This window comes from Aythya fuligula, chromosome 1, assembly GCF_009819795.1.
Source record: "Aythya fuligula isolate bAytFul2 chromosome 1, bAytFul2.pri, whole genome shotgun sequence".
NCBI classification, from domain to species: domain Eukaryota; kingdom Metazoa; phylum Chordata; class Aves; order Anseriformes; family Anatidae; genus Aythya; species Aythya fuligula.
Genome location: NC_045559.1, coordinates 54,567,561 through 54,587,499, shown reverse-complemented (window position 1 = coordinate 54,587,499; position 19,939 = coordinate 54,567,561). Strand labels below are relative to the sequence as shown.

At 46.3% G+C, this 19,939-nt stretch overlaps 1 protein-coding gene across 1 annotated transcript; it reads left to right on the top strand.

Annotated features, from left to right (window-relative positions):
- The first annotated feature begins 9,879 nt into the window (after positions 1-9,879).
- On the top strand, positions 9,880-19,298 carry PICK1 (protein interacting with PRKCA 1). Its single transcript, XM_032204354.1, has 13 exons — positions 9,880-9,917; positions 10,156-10,244; positions 10,623-10,734; positions 11,193-11,321; positions 11,446-11,512; positions 12,834-12,923; positions 13,273-13,326; positions 13,425-13,487; positions 13,817-13,950; positions 14,724-14,816; positions 15,563-15,613; positions 17,055-17,199; positions 17,457-19,298. Exons 2-13 carry the CDS (start codon positions 10,204-10,206, stop codon positions 17,705-17,707), a joined length of 1,230 nt encoding a protein of 409 aa, XP_032060245.1. The 5' UTR covers positions 9,880-9,917; positions 10,156-10,203; the 3' UTR covers positions 17,708-19,298.
- Positions 19,299-19,939: the final 641 nt, after the last annotated feature.

Below are 19,939 nucleotides of genomic sequence, written 5' to 3'. Positions count from 1 at the left end.
GCCAGTCAGGTATTAAAATGGTAATGCCGAGAGAAAGTCAATTTCTGCAGGACTCGGAGCTGCAACGGTGAAAATCCCGTTCAGCAATGAGTTGGGTCATATTTAGCATCCACTCTGGGTAAGTGTCCTTCAATCCCTCGTGGAGACTGAACTCAAGGATTTCCCTTGTAGGGCTCCAGGGAACATCACACAGCACTTGGTGGCCTTGAGTAGCACAGGTGAGTTGGATGCCAAGACCAGGTGCCAACACAAACACCCCAAGGCCCACGATGAGTTTAGTGGGCGCAAAATTCATCCCCAGCCTTTGTGGTTACCATCTCAGTAATGCAGAGAGGGAGAAAGAAAGGAGACGAAAGGGAGGGAGAAGGTCAGGGAGTGGGGGAGGGCTGGGAGCCCACAGACTTCTGCGGCCACATGATTTTCCTGGTTGTTTTCAAGACACTGCTGAAACACAGGCGTACGAGTTCCATGTGATCGCTTACTTACGAAAGCACATTCGTAATGTTGTGTGCGTCTCCCATCCGCTCGGCACCCCACCTGACTGCGGGCTGCCGGGCACCCGCTGCATCCTGCCCATCTGCGCCTCGGGCGATGGGTGACCCAGGGCTGCTCTTGTCCTGGCGAGGTGGGGAAGCGGACAAGGGGAACGTCTAGCCTTTTCCAAGCTGCCCTTTACTTCTCTTTGCCTGACTCTAGAGGAGGAGGCTCCAGAAGCAGGACACTGCTCCTTCTGTACTTCAGGAAGAGAAGAAGCATTTATTTCTGACCTGGCTGTTCTTTCAAGTTGCTTCTTTTTACTTTTTAAAGTAACTTCTTTTAAGTTGCAGGGCACCCAGAGCAAGCTCAGATACAAACCAATCTGGCATGTGCTGACATTTGATCTTCAAATAAGTGTAGGGTGTCTTTCCACAGCTGTATCTTTTTCTTGTACCATCATTGCTGAAGTCCCATCTCACTCATAGATCTGCTCAATAACAGAGGAAACTTTCCTAGAAATGATGAGGAGGAGGCTAAGGAAGAGTGTTCATGATGAAAAAAAATTAAAAAATAATTTAAAAAAATGATTGTTTCTTTGTGGAAAGGGGAATTGGGGTACCTTCGATCTGTTTGTATAGGGAACCCTTAACTCCGATATAATTGTTCTGCTCAGCCAAGGGGAGATCTAAGACATGAGCAAAAGAGATGCAATGTTTGAGAAGAGCTTTTTTGAAGGCCAATGATAGGTACTGACTTCAGAGAGGCTTTTTGGACAAGATTATGCTGCAGTAAAACATATTTTGAGGTGGAGTATTTTCTTTTCCTTTGTCTCTGCACAGTCCAAGGTACCGGCCCCCCTAGAAAAATGGTTCATTGAAAAGAGCTGCTGCTTCATATGCTGCAAACCCCCCTCTAGAGATCTTTGCCGAAATCAAAGCTCCCATGAAGAAAGGACATCTGACATTTCAGATCTCTGGTATGGTCAAACCACTCAACGTCATTCCTACCTCCTCTTTCCAGACAACCAATCCTTGCTTAAATTGCTCAAGAGCCAGTGCCACCACCTCGCACACAGCTTACGCCTCCCATGGCCATGCCTCTTCCCTGCACGCTCATTAATTCGCCTCCATGAAGGGTTAATTCAACCAGGGCCTTTTACTCCAAGTTGTTTTCCAAGAAGCTGAGAGAATAGGTCTCTTGTTACAAACATGGCTTCTGGGCATTTGGTGATGCTTTCCCTTTTTTCTCTCTCTGTGCCACAAAGGAATCTTTTGTTCTTGTCCCTCTGTCTCATTTACTCTCCCCCACCCTGCTCTCGCCTCTTCCCTCCATTGGCTGCCAAGTGACTAAGGAATGGCAAAAAAATGACCATAGCGCGGTCATGGCAAATATTTCTTCAGCTATTATCTGATAGAGACCTTGAGCATCTATGAGAAGGGCCCTCTGCCTTCCTTCAGGCTTCTAGAGATGGGGAAAAATGAGTCAGACACAACAGGGCAGGATATAAGTTGAATCAGCCCAACATGCTAATGGAAATGTCTTGCGAATGGAGTCATGGTGCCTGTTTCAGGAAAATCAAATGATGGGGACCCAGAACTGGCAGGAGTCCAGTGGCGGCTACAACGGGTCTCGATTTTTATAGGAACTCTGCATTTATTTAAAAAGACAGAAGAAAGTCACTTTCTGGCCTCCACATTTTCCGATTTAGCAATATGTAAGCTGGAGCCAACGCTCTTTATTGGAGATAGAGTATCTCTGCTCCATTGCTGCAGATGTTATTGTGCGCGAGGATGCGCTACAAGACACTTTTCTTCTTCTCACCAGTGCACCCTTCGGTGCTGCCTACTGACAAATGTCACCTTCCAAGTTGAGAATACCTCAGCTTAACAAAGCCTGTTTTCTCAGAGAAACCGCCTCCACCTCCCGCAGCCATAACCCCCAGCACATGTCCGACAGATATCTTTCTACCCTCCACCACAGTAAAGCTCTGGCAGATCCCCAGGGACGTCATGACTTCCCACGCCTCATTAAATTATACCTCAAGCATTCCCACAGACATCATCCTCGTTATAGCCTCCTCCTTGCACATAGTGCTTCACTGAGTCATTTTACACGCACACATATAGATGTGTAAAGGAAAATTCACGTGATGCTGAAGTCACTGCAGCTTCCACAGTGACCATTCTCCTGCAACAGAAAATGTCCCAGCCGAATTCCCACCTCCCTACCTTTATGATTAGGAGCATCTTAGTGTATCCTTCTCTGGTAATAGCTTCTGCAAGAAAAGCAGATTTTTCATTCTCACCTGGAGCAATCTTGCTCCTCCTGCCTTTTTGCTTGTCTTCTCTACTGACCCTCTCTTCACTCCGCCGACTACCCTTTGTCCCGACCCTATCTCACTTTGTGCTGTGCTCTGGGTGAACACCGTATGCTTCCTGACTCCATCTGCCAAACTTTCTATATTCTTCTCCCATGCGGTGCCTCCATTATTTTGGAAGGCCCTTGGCACGATCATTAAATTTCAACCCTAGTGACACAGAAAGAGGCTTCCCACATACATGCACACAAAGCTGTGGATGTAGGGGGTGATCCAGAGAATTTTTCTTCCTGAAAAGAAGGGGAATGGACTATGCAGATAAAAGGGTTATTATATTCGCACATTAGAAGGACGTCTTGTCTGGTGGATTTCTAAACCCAGCTGGTTAAAACATCATGAAAATGGCACACTGACCAACTCCTTACATTCGTCTGACTGTGCCCATAACAAAGATTTGTGCCAAGTCAACCATATCTTTTCCAAAACTGCATGCAGAGCAGCTTCCATTGTAAAGCATCGAGCCCATCTAATATGCAACAATTAACGAATATATGATAGTCCTTTTCCTGTCCTCTGGCTTGATAACATCTAAATGAATCCCAACACAGAGATTCTTACTGCAATCCCAGCTGTGCCCTGCTGCTCCCACATGAGACCTATGGTACAACGTGCTTGCCAGGGAGGCACAGTCAGCCAAACATGGATCATTCCCATCACAAAGGACAACCAAAGCATCCTGAGATGGAGAATTTTACCCTGGTCAAAAAGGATGTCTCTGGCAGATCCAGAAACTCAACTTGAATGTTTTTTGTCTAATGCTGCAGCCATTGACCTCCTCAGTAAGCAGTGCCCCCACTGAAGCAATGTGTTTCTGGGCCCTCCCCGAAATCCCCTGTTTAGCAACAGTGAAACAAGGAAAAGGATTTGCTTCTCCCTGATCCCGATTCCCTTTCAACAAGGTGGCATCCCACAGTTTTATGCAGTGGAGATTACTGCAGTTGAAGGCATCACACTGCTGGCAGCGAGCCCTGTCAGGCTCATCTTCACACCTTGTGGAGACCAAGAGGCTAGTGGTTGAAGTTTTTGGAAAAGGAAAAAAAAAAAAAAAAAAAAAAGCTCTCACCACCTCTTTTACAGATGAGAAACCCAGAGATGGATTATGGATTCTTGCTTAGATAATTTTGGAAGAATCGAGAAAGGAGAGGAGGGTTAGTTGGGTGTCTAAATAAAGCCAATGAGATCACATGTTCCGCCTTTTTATCTGCTTTTCTCTTTCTGCTTGTGGACAACAAAGCTCCCTTTGATAGAGAAGAAGAGGGGGGTAGGGAGAGTGAGGAGAGGGGGTGCCAGAGTCACCCCAATGGCCCCCGGTCACTTCTCCATGCTCCTTAATGTGATGTTCCCACTGACAGAGAGACAGAAAAAAAACAGTGATCTCATGATTCCAGAGATGATTCATGCAAACAACCCTAGGAGATGAGGGGTGAAGGGGACAGGAATGAGGGATAAAGGATGAGTGAGGAGAGAAAGGAAGAGGAAAAGGTAGGAGTGATAGGGCGAGGTGACACAGGACGCAGGACCTCGGAGGACACTTGTGGATGGAGTTAGAAGGTCAGAGTCCCAAAGAGAATGAGTAGAGGGATTGTAGGGAAAAAGGAAAGGAAGAGGAGCCTTGAGACCAAGGGCAACAGACCTGGTGGAAGAAGGTGAGGTGTGATATTGTATGGCGGGACCGAGGGCAGGATCAGGTATAAGACTGGACTGAGTTGTCAAGAATAATCCTGATCTCTCAGCCCCAGAGCCAACGGATGCCAGAACTGCAATGGGGAGAGGTTTGTTACCGAGACATTCAGCCCTGTCCAGGGCAGGCAGTGGTGAGGCTGTGGGGTTGGAGATAGGCAGCATGGGGTGATCCCTCTGCAGGAGACCTTCACACCTGGACAGAGCTGCCTATAGCTGAAGGATTGGGGGAGCAACTAAAAGAAAAACCATCTCCCGTTATGAGCTGCCATCTCCATGGTCTCTCCCCAACACCGGCCTGTCCCGGGGGCTCATCACGATCCCCCCCTCCTCTGTCTGCTCCCTGGCAGCTAATCGGTGACCCACTGACAATCTCTGTCCATCACTCGTCTCTGCACACAATGGGGTAATTAAACCCTGACCCCCCGCTCCTTTTATCCATTTCCTCTGCACAGTCACTCCCTGAAACGGCGGAGGGGAAGGGCTTGCTGTGGAGGCTGCTGCCCCAGCCTCCAGCTGTAATGAAGATGTAAAGCACAGGAAGGACTCATTGTGAAAAGAAAGATGCTGAGAGGGCATCCAAAGAGGTATTGAGTGGTACAAGGCTTCCCACACGCTCATGCTGACATCTGCTCATCTACCTCCATCATGGACATCTGCAAACCTTCAGCTCTTTGTCATCAGCCCCAAAAAGGCTGTCTAGCATCCTTCCCCTGCCCACACATATGACAAATCCTCTGCTCCTCTGCATTCCCTCAGTGCCGTGCCAGATTTGGGTGCCCAGCTCAGGTCTAGCAAAGCTTTCCAGGGGCCTCAGCACCTCCAGCCTTGGGCTCGCTTCCTCACACCACCACCTGGCTTTGCCCATGCGCCCCAACCCAAACTTTTGGCAGTCCCTGGCACGAACCCACCACCTCCCAAATGCTTTTCCCAGTGCCTCGGTTGTGGGGTGCGTCCTATGGGGCATGGCAGATGGGTCCAGCAGCTGGCTGGGATGAGGTGATGCTGCTCTCGCCTGCACAGCAGGATAAGGGAGGATGACAGCAGTGGCAGACAGGACTTGTGAAATGCCAGGAAGTCCTTTCTTTTCCTTCTTTCTTTCATTTTCTTTCTTTCTTTCTTTCTTTTTTTTTTTTTCCTTCCTGGCACTCTGAAAGTTATTACGCGGATTGATAAACAGCCAGAAATGATGCCGAGCAACCCAGACTCTGCTTCCTCCTCCCTGCCCCGAGTGGAGAAGCTGCCACCCTCCCACGCATGAGCAAGAAGAGCTGGGGCCACCCGGGGAAGGGCATGACGGGTAAGGCAGTGCCCCCGAAACAATTAAGCACTGTCCCAGGCACTGCACACCCCTGTCCCGGGAACAAAAGAGTCACACACGAGAGACCTGACTGTGAAGCCTCCATCCGCTTTCATCACTGACCCCCGGGGCAGCCGGGGCACAAGGTCAGCCCACTTAAACTCCAAACTCGGCCCGAAATAGAGCTGAGAAGTGGGCAAGGGTGGCCAAGTGCAGGGGTCCCCAACCATTTGAGGGGTTCTTTGACTGAGCCGTTTCATTTCATCAAAGGCACGTTTTTTTCTGGAAGGAAAATGGAGAGCGGCGGGTGTGAAGGGGGTAAGGGGGGGGCCAGGGGGTTCACCATGAATTATGACCACTCGCAACAAGAGTCTTTTACATCGCGGAGGTGAGGAGAGGATGGGGTAATTGGGCATGATAGACCCATGCATAATGAGGGCAAATCTCTGCCTGTTTCCCACCCTCCACCCTGCCACTGCTCATGAGTTGTGGTCCCCGCATGCCCCATTGCTATTCCACTGCAGGCATCCACACCCCAAGGGTTCAACCCAAGCACCACAAGCTCTGGTAGCACCTCGTGTGAGGGGCAGTCCTCCCAGGCTGTGCTGTAGCAAGTTATCATGCCCCTGGTTTGGAAAGACTAAGAGTTGCCTTCTAAATTAAAAAGGATCAGCCAAGCCAAAGCCCACCTTTCCACCTGCAGGGTCTCAGAAACCCCATTACTTTACACTGCTGTTTTTTCAAGTTGCAAGTATTGCATTTCCATGGATAATTCCTTGATCTAACAGCTGGACCTTCTGGGGAATCAGCACCAAACAGCAGATTAGTGGTGGGTAACAAGAGATGCAACTGAGACCTATATCCTTGACTAGGAGGGGAACTTGGTGGGGACAAATTTAAGGGGGAAGGAAATGTGCTTGGAGTATGTGGAAACACAATGCATCCACCATGCATTAATGTCCATATCATCAGGCTGCTGCCCTCTGGATAAGCTTCTGATAATCCTGAATTCAGGAAACTCCAGACAATCAAACATCCAGGAAGGAAGGAAGGAAGGAAGGAAGGAAGGAAGGAAGGAAGGAAGGAAGGAAGGAAGGAAGGAAGGAAGGAAGGAAGGAAAAAGATTTTATTAAAATGAAATGAATCGAGGCACAAAAATATTGCTTTCATCCCCAAAATGTGGAATTTTGACACCGGAATTAAGTCAGGCTGTACTCCAAAGGACAGCGATATTGTGCTCTTTTGAAATGGTTTAGGGCAAGCACTCAGAGCTTGGTGATCCTGTAGAGAGGGATATTTCCAGCTTGCCAGTGGAGTGAAGATGCACCTCATCCCAGGAGGTCCTGAGAGTTTGAACATGGCAGTGATAAGATGTTGAGGCTGAGAAATGAGCAGTTAGGTCATGGCTAGCCATGTTTTCAATGCTTCTCACCCCTTCCTCTCTGAGTTGGTAGCCCCAGGGAATATAATCCCCATACTTAGCCCCTGAATGTTTCCCCCCAAACAGAAAACACACTCGAGGAACAGCAAATGGGGAGGACGTTAGCTCAGCATTAGTCATGTTGACTCTAAGCGGAGAACAGTAGCAGAAGACAGCCAGACCCACGAGACACAGCACAGCCCCAGTGCAGAGAAATACGTCTGAGTGCCAAGAAGCCAACTAGTCATGCAACGTGTGATCTGCTTGCAGACTCCTCATTACATGTGATGAGAGACGAGCAGAAGAGAGTTTGACTCTCAGAGCCTGGGCTGACTTTGTCGGGTTGTCTGTTTAGAGGAGGAGAGATGTCTGTACTTGCAAACTGAGCCCTCCTGATCCAAACCGCATTGGTAGACATTAAGGGCCTATCTTTTCGGGATAAAGCTGCATTTCAAATTTTTGATGCAACAATTAATCAGAGCCATTCTTGAGAACAAACAGCTTCCTGGGATTTTTTACAGATCACATGCCCTTTGTTTTGTTTATTTGTTTGAGGTTATCATTTTCATTACTGTTCCCCTCAGGACGAGGCAATCTGCTGGATTTCCACTATTGAGACAGCCATGGCTTTGGGGCACGTGTAGATTCCTTCTCCATCCCATACACAGTGCATCCAATCGACCCTGGACACATTGCAGAGAGTGCACACAAAAGGCAGGGTCAGTCAGCACGCGCATACAAAGGCCAACACTTCGGGGACATACCGAAGGACATGTCAAATATGCACACATCAATGGAGCAGCACAAAAGCAGGGCTCATCAAACCTACAGATTTTGGCCTTGTCTCTGTCAACAGGTCTCTTCTTTTTCTTTTTTTTTTTTTTTCTTTTTTTTTCTTTTTTTCCTTTTTTTTTTTTTTTTCTTTTCTCTTTTAATTGTTTGCATTTTTCCTTTTTCTTTTTTCTCTTTTTTTTTTTTAATTTTTCTTTACTTTTTTCTTTTCTTTTCTTTTCAGTTGTTGACAGGAAAGTAGAAATTCACTGCCTGTTCTTCCCCCTTGCAGCTCCAGCAGCAGACCCAGCAGAAACGCAATATCCATTTAACCAGCTTGTCGCCCAGCCACATGCAAGGCTCAGAGAAATCCCCTTGGGCACAGACAAATGATTTGCATGATGCAGGTATTATCCTAGGTGGGGGGGGTAAGCTTTTTTTTTCTTTTTTCTTTTTTCTTTTTTTTTTTCACACCCTGGTAGAAAAATAGGAGAAACAGCACTGCAGACTTTGCATGCCTGAGCCCAGTCCCCCTTCCTGCAGCCGTTCTGTGCAGTGCCCACACGGCGGAGCTGCTGCCTCAGGAATGAAGCCCTGCTGGTGGCCTGGTGTCACCTCCCTGGGACAGCCAAACCCCTGTTCACAAAGCAGGAGCCAGCAAAGGGACAGGGGGGCACTCCCTGGCCCCCAACCCATGGTGTACAGCAGCCCTGCCATCATGGCATGGCACTGACAGCAGGTCTCTTAGCCCCAGGACCTCAAGCTGATTATTAACAACGCACTTTTGCCCTTGTACTCCAGCACTCTGGGAGGCTCCAGTTTTTTAATGTTTTTTGGGTGTGTAAAAGTTTTTTAGATGTTTTAATGCACGTAGCCCCTAGGTTCATGGTGCTGCTGCACGCTGCAAACACGAAATGCCCTCTCAGACAGCAAGAGGCCATCGGCCAGCCCTTTGTCCTGGTCATGGAGGAGTTTTGAGTTCAAAGGGTATTTTATTTTATTTTATTTTATTTTATTTTATTTTATTTTATTTTATTTTATTTTATTTTATTTTATTTTATTTTATTTTATTTTATTTTATTATTTTTTTGTGTGTGTGTGCGTGTGTGTGTTTTTGTATTGTTTTGTTTTGTGCTTTGTTTTGTGCTTTGTTTTATATTTATATTATTTTATTTTACTTTATTATTTTAAATTTGGTGGGGTTTTGTGTTTGTTTTTTTGATGTTGTTGTTGTTTGTTTTTGTATTGTTTTGTGCTGCTTTGTTTTATATTTATTTTATTTTTTGCTTTGTTGTTTTTCTGTGTGTTTTTTTTTGTGTGTGTGTATTTTTGGTTTATTTTATCTTATTTTATTTTAAATTTCGTGGGGGTTTTTTTGGTGTTTTTTTTTTGTTTTGTTTCGTTTTGTTGTTTTTCTGTGTGTTTTTGTTTTGGTTTGTTTTTTTACAAAAAAAATATTTTATTTTATTTTATTGGTTTGGTTTGTTTTTTTCTGTTTTCTTTTTGTATTTTATTTTATTGGTTTGGTTTGGTTTGTTTTTTTCTGTTTTCTTTTTGTATTTTATTTTATTTTATTTTATTTTATTTTATTTTATTTTATTTTATTTTATTTTATTTTATTTTATTTTATTTTATTTTATTTTATATTTTACTCCATTCCATTTCATTTCATTATTCCCCTAGCGCCCCGAACCATGGGAGCCGCCATCACCTCGCCACTCTCAAGATGGCGGCGGCCCCTCGCCTCCCCGTCCCCATAGCAACGGCGCGGAGGGGCGGGGCGGGGAGGGGAGGGGGGGAGCCGGCCGCTTCCGGGCGGGCCCGGCGGTGACGTGTCCGCCAGGGGCAGCGGCGGGCGGCAGCGGGGGCCGCGCGCGCGACGGCCACTTCCGGTGAGCGGCGGGACCCCCCCCGCCCTCCGCGGTTGCCATGGCAACGCTTCATGGGGGGGGGGGGGGGCGACCCCCGTGGGCCTAGGCCCCAATGGGGCGGAATGAGGGGATTTGGGGTGAAAATGCGGGCGGGGAGAGGATTTTTGGGGGAAAAATAAAGGGAGGGGGCTGCTGGGGGGTGTCAGGGAGCTGAAGCTGCCCGCTGGGGTGACGGGGCCGCGCTGTGCTCTCTTCACAGGGTGCCCAGAAGTGGTGTGGGGCGGACGGGCTCTGCCTGAGCGTCAGGATGTTCGCGGACCTGGACTATGATATCGAGGAGGACAAGCTGTGAGTGCTGGGCTGCGCCTCGCCTGCCTCTCCAGGCATGGGGCGCTGGTCTCGCGTCTCCTTTATGTTGCTTGCGTTTGCCTCTCACTCCGGCACAAAGACCAAATCAAGCACTGTAGCGTTACCCCAACGCCTGGCAATGGATGGAGTTGACTCTCCTACCTCTGCTCCTTGCACACAGTCTAAAAAAACAATATCCCAGAGGGTCTTTCTAATTAGCATGTGCTGATAGACTTTATGGCAGAGATAATGTCATTAATTCAAATGTACAACTCCCGTTATGTTTCCAGCTCACATTGACTCAGATACCACAGTCACTTTTGCAGATGCAGCTCTGCCTGCTGTAATCGGTTTTCCATTCCCTTTTTCTCGTTCTAGCGGGATCCCCACTGTACCTGGGACAGTGACCCTGAAGAAGGACGCCCAGAACCTGATTGGGATCAGCATTGGGGGAGGAGCACAGTACTGCCCCTGTCTCTATATCGTCCAGGTGGGCACTTCAGGAGGAACAATAAACTGTCTTCCTAAAAGAGTGTTGTCCTGAGAGATGGAGACCACGGAGAGCCATGTGCTAAGTGTTTTTCTCAAAGTGAGAGGGATTTTCTCACTTTGCAGTAAATGAGATTTCCTTGCCCTCGTACCTCAGAGGTGTGGAAGAATTAAATTGAGATTATTCTCCTCCTTGGAGAGCATGCTGGAATTGCAGGGGAATAGCGTTGACACTTAGCATCAACAAATCCTATGCCTGTAGACAAGAAGTTCCTGAGAGAACAAGGCGACCATCCCACCTAAGAATCAGAAGAGAGAAAGCGAGGCTTCACCATGAGCATTACGAAATAAAATGAGTTAAATAGGAGGAACATAACTGTCAGTTTTTTGTCCTTCAGCCCTGCGTTTTCCTTTCTAATCCTCCCGATTCCAGACTGTGTTCCTTTTCCTCTCCGCTAGGTATTCGATAACACTCCGGCAGCCTTAGATGGAACCGTAGCAGCGGGCGATGAAATCACAGGAGTGAACGGCAAGTCTGTCAAAGGGAAGACCAAGGTGGAGGTGGCCAAGATGATACAGATGGTAAAGGTGAGAGGTAGGAGGGGGCCACTGGAGCTTCTGGGTCACAGTTGACGGTTTATTGTTCACTGCTGAAGGAAAGCTGCTGCTGCTTGCCTCCAGCGCAGCAGTTTGGAATTTGTTCTGCCTGCAGGGAGAAGTGACGATTCACTACAACAAACTTCAGGCCGACCCAAAGCAGGGGAAGTCTTTGGATATCGGTAAGACTTGCTGGCGTCTTTCTCCCTAGAGAGTTTAAAGTGACATGGAGGAGTGAAAGACTGCTCCTAGCTAAAACTGGAGTAAAATTCTGTTTCCATTCTTACTGTTAACTCAGTCGTTTTCAAATGGAAACTGTCAAAGATAATTAGAGGTTTAAAAAAAAAATCCTTCCCTGCCTTCTTGAAATAGTCTTGATAATTAAATTGGGGCTTCACTGTTGCTGCAGCTGGCTTGCTTTTCTGCGTCGTATTTAGCATGGATGATGAAACTCAATTACATAGTCATTTAATCTATTTATTTTTAATACATGTAAATTTTGCTGACCTGCTGTGATTTTTTCCAAATGTATACGCAGAAATGTGTGTTGTGAAACACTGGTTGCAGTTCCTCAGCTCGTTTTACAGTGACAAAATATCTCTCTACACTGAGTTTTGTACAGCCATACGTTTTATAGGAGAGAGAGGAGGCTTTATTTCTAAAACGAAGTATGAATTTTGGACTAAGCCTATGCAACGGTCTCCTTTATATGGCTTACCTTTCTCGCTTCCCTAAAAGATCAATGTATTATTTTTGCTTTAATTTCTTTTAATGGGGATTAATTTAAGGTACCAATTATTTGACAGGGATTCGGGGAAATGCTGAGGACTGGGGTGGATTTCTGGGAAAACAGAAGTGCAGTGAGAATATGGAATATTTTCCAGAGATGTTGAACACTGTGGCTTCAGCTGACTTTTTTAGGAGCTGCAGGCGCTTGGCACCCCTGCAAGTTTGCCTCTAAACTAATGTAGCTGAGTCATCTGGTTCTAAAGAGGGCATAATTGTCTCGAGTAATTTGCAGGGTATGACCACCACAGACAGAAATTAATTCCATCAGGGGGTGACCAAAAGGTTTAAGTAAGATCTAAAGCATCTAAGTAAGCAAAGGGATAATTTGAGCATTAAATCCCATTTCTCTCACTTTCAGCCTGGTATCCTGACTTCAGGTGAAGTAATACTGCAGGTAGCATAAGCAAAGTTTAGTTCCAAATACGAAGTGATTTATTGGAGTAGTCTTCCAATTGAAGCACTGGAGCTCTATTGATTTAATTACATAGGATGTGAGAGCAGAACACTTGGGCAAGATAAAAGATGTGCTATGCACAGCTGGATTGACCATTTAGTTTCTATGGCATTCTTCTTCTGCTCACTGCCTCAATAATGAGTTAAGTTGAGGCTGGCCAGCTTTTTCAGAGCCTGATAAATCGCTGAAGTGTGCTAGTGTGCTTTTCATGCTCATAGAAATGCCCCTGACCCTGGTTTGCACTCTCTTTTGGCCTTTAGTATTGAAGAAGGTGAAGCACCGACTGGTAGAGAACATGAGCTCAGGGACAGCTGATGCCCTGGGGTTAAGCCGAGCCATACTTTGCAACGGTAAGTATTGCCCAGAAGGACATTTTCTTAAGGGCACACTTGCCCACTTGTGCTAACCAATTTTCTATAGTTACTTACATGCTCCACATTATTCCTTCCTAATTCGTTCCTTCTGCTCTACCTCGTTGTTGTGGTTGCCTCTTCCTGGGTGATACAAATTATATCATCGGAGCCATTTAAATGTTAACTAAGGTAAATTAACTTAAAGTGGGGGCCCACGTAGTGAATGCTGACAAATGATGACCCCACACTGTCAGACTAGTTTGCAGTTATTTTAAAAGCTATTTTAAAAGCCACGTCCTGGCCTTGACTGTTGTAATTCTGTATTCTGATTCTTATTTCCATGTAGATGGATTGGTGAAGAGATTGGAGGAGCTAGAGAGGACTGCAGAGCTGTACAAAGGTAAGCTGTGTCTTCCATCACACACCGTATGGAAAAAATGGATACTGACATCATGTCTCAGTGAAACAACAAATGTTTTATCCTGTCTTCCATCACAGGCTTGACAGAACACACCAAGAGTCTTCTCAGAGCTTTCTTCGAGCTATCCCAGACGCACAGAGGTAACAAGTGAGCGAAGGGAGCAGAAAGCTTTAACCTCCAGTTTCAGGATTTTCAGTCAGTGCTTAGAGGTGTGATTCCCTTACCCAAAGAAAACTTGAGTGTTGCACAAATGAGGTGGGAAGGGCTGTGCTCCTGGTGTGAGCAGTCATGGGGCTAACACGGGCTCTATATTTCACATAAGACATTGCAGAAATGCCCTGCCAACCTCTGGTCTTTAGGGAATACGTAGCATTGTCCCCTGGCTAAGTGTAAGGTTATGGGAAGGGCATGGTTTTTCTCCAGGGCCAGCCTTTTCTTCTATTTGTTTACGTTTATTACCCTCGTCTAGCATTTGGAGATGTTTTCTCTGTCATTGGCGTACGGGAGCCGCAACCTGCTGCCAGTGAAGCTTTTGTGAAATTCGCTGATGCCCATCGCAACATTGAGAAGTTTGGGATTCATCTTCTGAAAACAATTAAGCCGGTAAAGTACTTAACCATAGCAGTAAAGGGTCTGGAGAAGAGGGGAATCTAGAAAGACAGAAGGCTGTCTTTGAAGGTGCGGTCTTCACAGTAATTCATTGTGGGAAGAACTGTCGTTGTCTGCTTTCCTTCAGGGATCTCTTCTCAACCTGAGAGGTAACACAGGGAATCGGTTTTGTCCATTTGGCTTTTGCACGTGAATATATTCCTCACCTTTTTCTATTGTGAATGGGAGCGTAGTTCGATCAGTGTAGTCCCTAGAGTCCTTTCCCTGCTATTAGTACCCGTAATTAAAAGATGTCACTAAATTATCAGAGTTTAGATAAGCAATCCAGTAACGATTTTGTGATTTCAGCTGATACATTTGGGTGAGCCTCCAGGAGATCTGTTCATTTAGTTTAGCAAAGAGAATATTAAATGTTGATTTGAGCGCACTTCAAGTGCCGTGTTGGATGGACAGTGTTGGGTAGTGCCCCTTTGGATGCAGGAGAACAATTTCCAGGATTAAATGATAGTGAAACAGGATGAGTTGAAAGAAGATGAAGCCAGACACGCGTTTCGTAACGCTGGAGCTACTTGCCAGTGACCGTAATGGATGCTCTAACAACGGCAATTCTGAATCGGGATCAATTTATTTTTTTCATATGTGCTCCAATTCAAAGAAGAGTTAACTCGAGGCAGTCTTGTGACCTGTGCTGGTTAGAAGGTTGGACTTCAGGAATTACACTCCTGCGTTTTGACCTTACATTCAGTGACACGATGTTTCCCTTGCAGATGCTGACTGACTTGAACACGTATTTGAATAAAGCCATTCCTGACACAAGGCTGACTATCAAAAAATACCTGGATGTCAAGTTTGAATATTTGGTGAGCTGCTCTTATTTTTAATGCTGGTTGAAATGAAGTTTTATAGAATCATAGCCTGAGGATCACATACAGCTTATACAATCACGTGTGCGTTCACCCACTGTTAATGCAAAAACTTGGTTGTTATTCTTCCCAAAATTCTTTGTCCACAGCCAGATTACTTAAATTCAAACACCTTCTTTTGACTTCATAGTTCTCACCAGAAAGAAGGATCTCCCAGAATCAAGATCACTTACTTTCTACCCAACCAAATTAATTTCCTTACTTTTTTGTAAAGAATTCTGATGGAACTTACACTCTTGAACTCCCCTCAATAGCTCTCCAATCTCAGAGTCCATATTTTGTAGGTAGTTTGGAATTGTTTTTCTTGAGCCAAATTGAATAACAGTCAAATCATGTTTTTCCTCCTCCATTCAACTAATCCCTTCCTTTCTACATACAAAAAAATAAGGTAGAGTTGTTAAGTGCATCTCTTCTGTAACTGTAGAAATCTTTTTGTTTTTACCTGTTAAGGGAAATAATTGAAACGGCAACCCTAAGGCAAATAAATATGTCAGCTCTTCCCACACCGATCCTTCCCACAACTCATCTTTTTTTTTTTTTTTCCTTCTTACTTACACCCTACATCATTGAAGGAAGGTTTGAAATGCTATGACCCTGTGTCTGTGAGTGAAGGTGGAAATAGCTTCTGATCTTTAATATGGCCTTCTTGTTTTGTGTTTTGTTTTGTTTTTAATCCTGTGAAGTCTTACTGCCTGAAAGTCAAAGAGATGGATGATGAAGAATACAGCTGCATTGTGAGTACCAGTATTGTGGCACTGAGAATCGCATCCTCTGTTTCTGTAGCCTCTGTGTGCACGCTGCCTTGCAATTGCAAAAGCACTCCTGTGTCTGCAGATCCAAACTAGGGAACACGTCCTAAGAACACCGTGTATTTGTTCTTAACGTATGAGAAACTGGAGACCCTTAAACACTTCCTAGAAAACACTGCCAATAGCTCCTGAATCACTGGTGCTGTGGAATACTAGAGCAATCGGTCGTCTCTGCAACTTGTTTGCTTAGTGGTTGCCTGCCTCAGTGTTTAAGTAATATTGGCTTGTGTAAGGAGGATTAAGGCGTTATCTTCACAGATTACATTCGTGTCTACTGTACAGCTTATCATTAATTCTGGACTTGTTTCTGAGAAATGGAGGTTTAGCTTCTCTGCAGCAAAATGCATGCAAAAGCTGCATACGTAGCTGAAGAAAATGGATTAAAGGATCCCTCCTAACAATTTTTTTTTTCCTAAAAAATAAGTAATTTAAAATCAGAAGACTTCCAAAAACCTGATGATATTCTTCAGTATGTTTGCTGCCTGTTTTAAAGTTTGACATCTGTAATCCTTAACAGCTCTGTTTAAGACAGTTAAAGGTGTCCTCTACATACCAAGGTTCCCTGCATAAAAGCAAGATTTATTTTATCCTAGTTATTGATCTTAGAGAAAGGATTTTATTTATTTATTTATTTTAATTCCTAGATCACAATGCCAGGAATGAAAAAAGCTTTCCTAAGACAACGTTTAATTACATTTTTGGTGTTAAATGAGAAAGAAAGAGGAAGGAAAGAAGTCTTGGCCAGCAGAGTAATATCTCTGGGTTTTGACATATATAATGTGCGTTATGAAGCCATAGTAATGTGGAATTTTATGTTTTGGTTGCAAGTGCAAGAGAAGAATGCTATTTAGCTGACAGACTAACCCCTTCTCCTCAAAACTCTTCTGTGGGACAATTTAGAGCTCCATCCCTAATGGTATCTGGTCTTGTGTCTGGATGGTTATAAATAGCACGGGGTTCCCTGTAGACATACACTACATTATGCAATCAATACAGGGTGAAGTTTGCAAGAAGAGCAGAGTTATTTGTATGATTTGTATAAATTAATTTATCTCTCAGAGCCTAGGCTTTTTTTTATTTTTATGGTGCTTGTCTTAGTTCAGTTAAGAAGCCTTTCCATTTCTCCACGTTGACTTGGAAGGTACCTGTCCTGTTTTCTTTGCTCTGTGGTCGCACTTTTCTTTAGTGTGGCTGGCATGCATTTGGCTTTTACATGGCCACACTAACTGCCAGTTTGCTGCTGTGGCAAATGTTCCTATTGTTTCACGCTTCCTGACTGCAGGGCTGTAATAACCCAAGGTTATTGCGAGTCCACATCAGTGTGCAGCGTTGTGGGAGTCTCTAAAACGGCGCCGTGTTTTGGCAGGCCCTGGGTGAGCCCCTCTACCGAGTCAGCACTGGGAACTACGAATACCGCCTTATCCTACGCTGCCGCCAGGAGGCTCGCACGCGTTTTGCCAAGATGAGGAAGGACGTGCTGGAGAAAATAGAGCTCCTGGACCAGAAACATGGTGAGTACGGCTGCTGTGCCCAGCACCTGAAGGGGTCAGGCAGACACAGCTTCGGGCTTTGTGCTCCTCCTTCATCTTAGCTCAACAGCCTTTGCTAGAGAATCTTCCTGTGGTTATATCTGAGACATCTGCACCACGTGGGACTAATAAAGGGGAGTCTGTAACTCCTGCTGGGGAGGGAGGCTTGATCACAGCCTCCACGCTTTGCTCGGGAAGGAGTTTTCACCTGATTTCTTGTCGACGTGTCTCCGCTGCAGTTCAGGACATCGTGTTCCAGCTGCAGCGGTTCGTCTCGACGATGTCCAAGTACTACGACGACTGCTACGCCGTGCTCCGAGACGCGGACGTCTTCCCCATCGAGGTGGACCTCGCCCGCACTACTCTCAGCTATGGGCAGAAGGACACGTACACAGACGGGGCAGAAGAAGAAGAGGAAGGAGGAGGAAGTGACAGAGAGAAGAGGGGGAAGGAGGACGCGAACGGCGAAAAGCTCATTGATGACGCATGAGCGTGCTGGTACGGCCAGAGGAAAAGAAAGACTCTGCAGACTGATATAAAAACGTGTATTTCACATGGCGATTCATCCTCCGTGGTTGTCTGTGTGTGTCCAGCCTGGGATTCCTCCTCTGCCCTGGGTGGGAGTAGCTGGTTGGATTGGGACCAACCTCTGCCTTCCTCTCTCTTCTCTTGCTTGTTTGCCTGGATATTCCTTTCCCCCCCCACAGCCTTCTGTTGCCCAACTTGGATACTGAGTTGTGGGGAGGGAAAATCTCCTCCCATGTCTCCATGTGACTGTGCACACTGCTGAGCGTGCAGGATCCACTCTCTGCCAAGGGGAAGGCAGCTGAACATCTGGAGGTGGCTACAAATGGAAGAGCCGCCCCGTCCTGTCCTCCCCTTGTGCTTTGGGAAAGCGATGGCACCAGCATTGTTTTGTTCACCCCACTGGTTGCTGGTTTCAAACTTCAAGCTTTGGCCTCCTTTTAAGCTTCCTCTCTTTCTTCCTGGAGCCCATCCCTTGGGCTCTAGGGCAGATTTTTGGAGGATGGTCACTCCTAGCTTCTCTGCACCACTGTTTTTAAGAAATAGGGTAAGTCAAAAGGGATAGTGGTACAGGTGTTCTGATCACGCCCCCATCCAAGGGGCTGGGAAGCTCACGTAGCAGAGGCAGTAGCTGCCGGGCATGTTGGGCTGCAACAACTCAGCTGCAAGAGTCTACAAGTCTTTTCCCTAGTTCCCATCCTCTTTGTGTCCCTTAGCTCCACCCCAGGGCTAGAATCCTCCAGGATATGGCTCTGCCCTCCCCCGTGGAAAGGAGGGACCCGGCTCAGGAAGAAGCTCTCCCAGTCAGCAGAGATGTGAACGCGGTTGTCTGAGGCAGATGGATTCCTGCGAGTAAGAGCAAAGCTGCATGCATTTCCCATCTATCCTTCTCTTACAGCTCCTTGTAACGGATGGTAACCAAATGTGCTTCTTGAAGACGGGCAGCGAGTCCTGCACACTCTTTTTGTGCGGGTGCCACAAGGAACCACCACTGCAAAGGTGGTGTTCTGTCCTTACACTAGCGAGGAGAGGCAGGAAGCCTCGTGGAGAGAGGAAGACAGGGCCTGTAGGCAGAGACGTTGTGATTTTTAGTGCAGAGTGTGACTTGCATCCAACCTGCTGCTCTCCTCTCTGCACAACTGTTTTGTGCTGCCTTCGGGCCAGCCAGAAACAGTAGGTAATGTCCAATTATCCTGCACAAGGGAAGGAGGGAAAAGGAAAAGCTTCCTTTTCTCCTCCCTGTCTCCTTGTGGGTCGATCCCAAATCCAGATGGCACTTTCTCCTCTTGCAGGCAGCGCAGCTGCCAGCAGTGGTGTACTTCTCAGAGGTCAAGGGTTTGACTTCTGTCGTTACATTCTAGTGGTAGTGAGAGAAGTTATTTAAGGGCATTAATTTATGGTTGTTTGTTTTGTTTTAATGTTAGATTTATATTTGGGGCCTCGTCATCTCTGTGGGTGCCTGGAAGAAAGTCATCCATGGTCAAGCTGCTCTGAAAGATTTAAATGGACTCTAGTGTACTGACTGTTGACTGTAATAAAGACAAATGTGACAGTTTTGTTTCTTGTTCTTCCTGGGTTTTCTTCAGTTATTCATGTGCTCATCCTCTACTGCTTTTAATCTTGAAATACAGCGAAGGGGACAGACTGTCGTGTGCTGGCCTGTCTGGCTCATAACCGTGGATGTCTTTGTGCCAAGACGCAGTGGTCACTGTGGCACGAGTTTCCAGAGGAGGATTACAAATGGTGCAGCAAGGCCATTCCTCCGTTTATTAGCAGATCCTCTGCAACTTAGCTTCAGTCCCGCCTGCTGCTGCCGGGCCAGCTTTGCCACACAGCTCCACGAGGCAAGTTGCACCACAAGCTCATGCTCAAGTCCCTGCCCCTTTGCATGGTGGCGATAGCACGAGCCAGCACGCTTTGAGCAGTGGGTGTATTAGGGCCTGAGTCAGCCCCGGACCCAGGGGCTGCAGGAAGCAGTCTGGTTTTGGGGTTAAAACCATCTCCCTGAGGTGCTCTGACAAGTACCCAAGCGTGGTGCTGCCATCACAGAGGAGCAGGCGGGCAGGCTGAGGGCTGACTGTCTCACAGCATCGTCTGTAGCAAGATCTTGTACCCTGCGGGCTTTTATGCCCCTCTGTGAAAAGATTTAAGAGGGGAAGGCTCGGTGGGAAATGTTAAGTGGTGACAAGGGAACAGA

What these genes read in the sequence shown, in the direction of transcription:
- PICK1 (XM_032204354.1), top strand. Translation starts at nt 10,204, where the DNA reads ATGTTCGCGGACCTGGACTATGATATCGAGGAGGACAAGCT. An exon ending in GGGGAAGTCTTTGGATATCG is followed by an intron (nt 11,513 to 12,833) that starts GTAAGACTTGCT and finishes TTTGGCCTTTAG; the next exon opens with TATTGAAGAAGGTGAAGCAC. An exon ending in GCTCCTGGACCAGAAACATG is followed by an intron (nt 17,200 to 17,456) that starts GTGAGTACGGCT and finishes TCTCCGCTGCAG; the next exon opens with TTCAGGACATCGTGTTCCAG.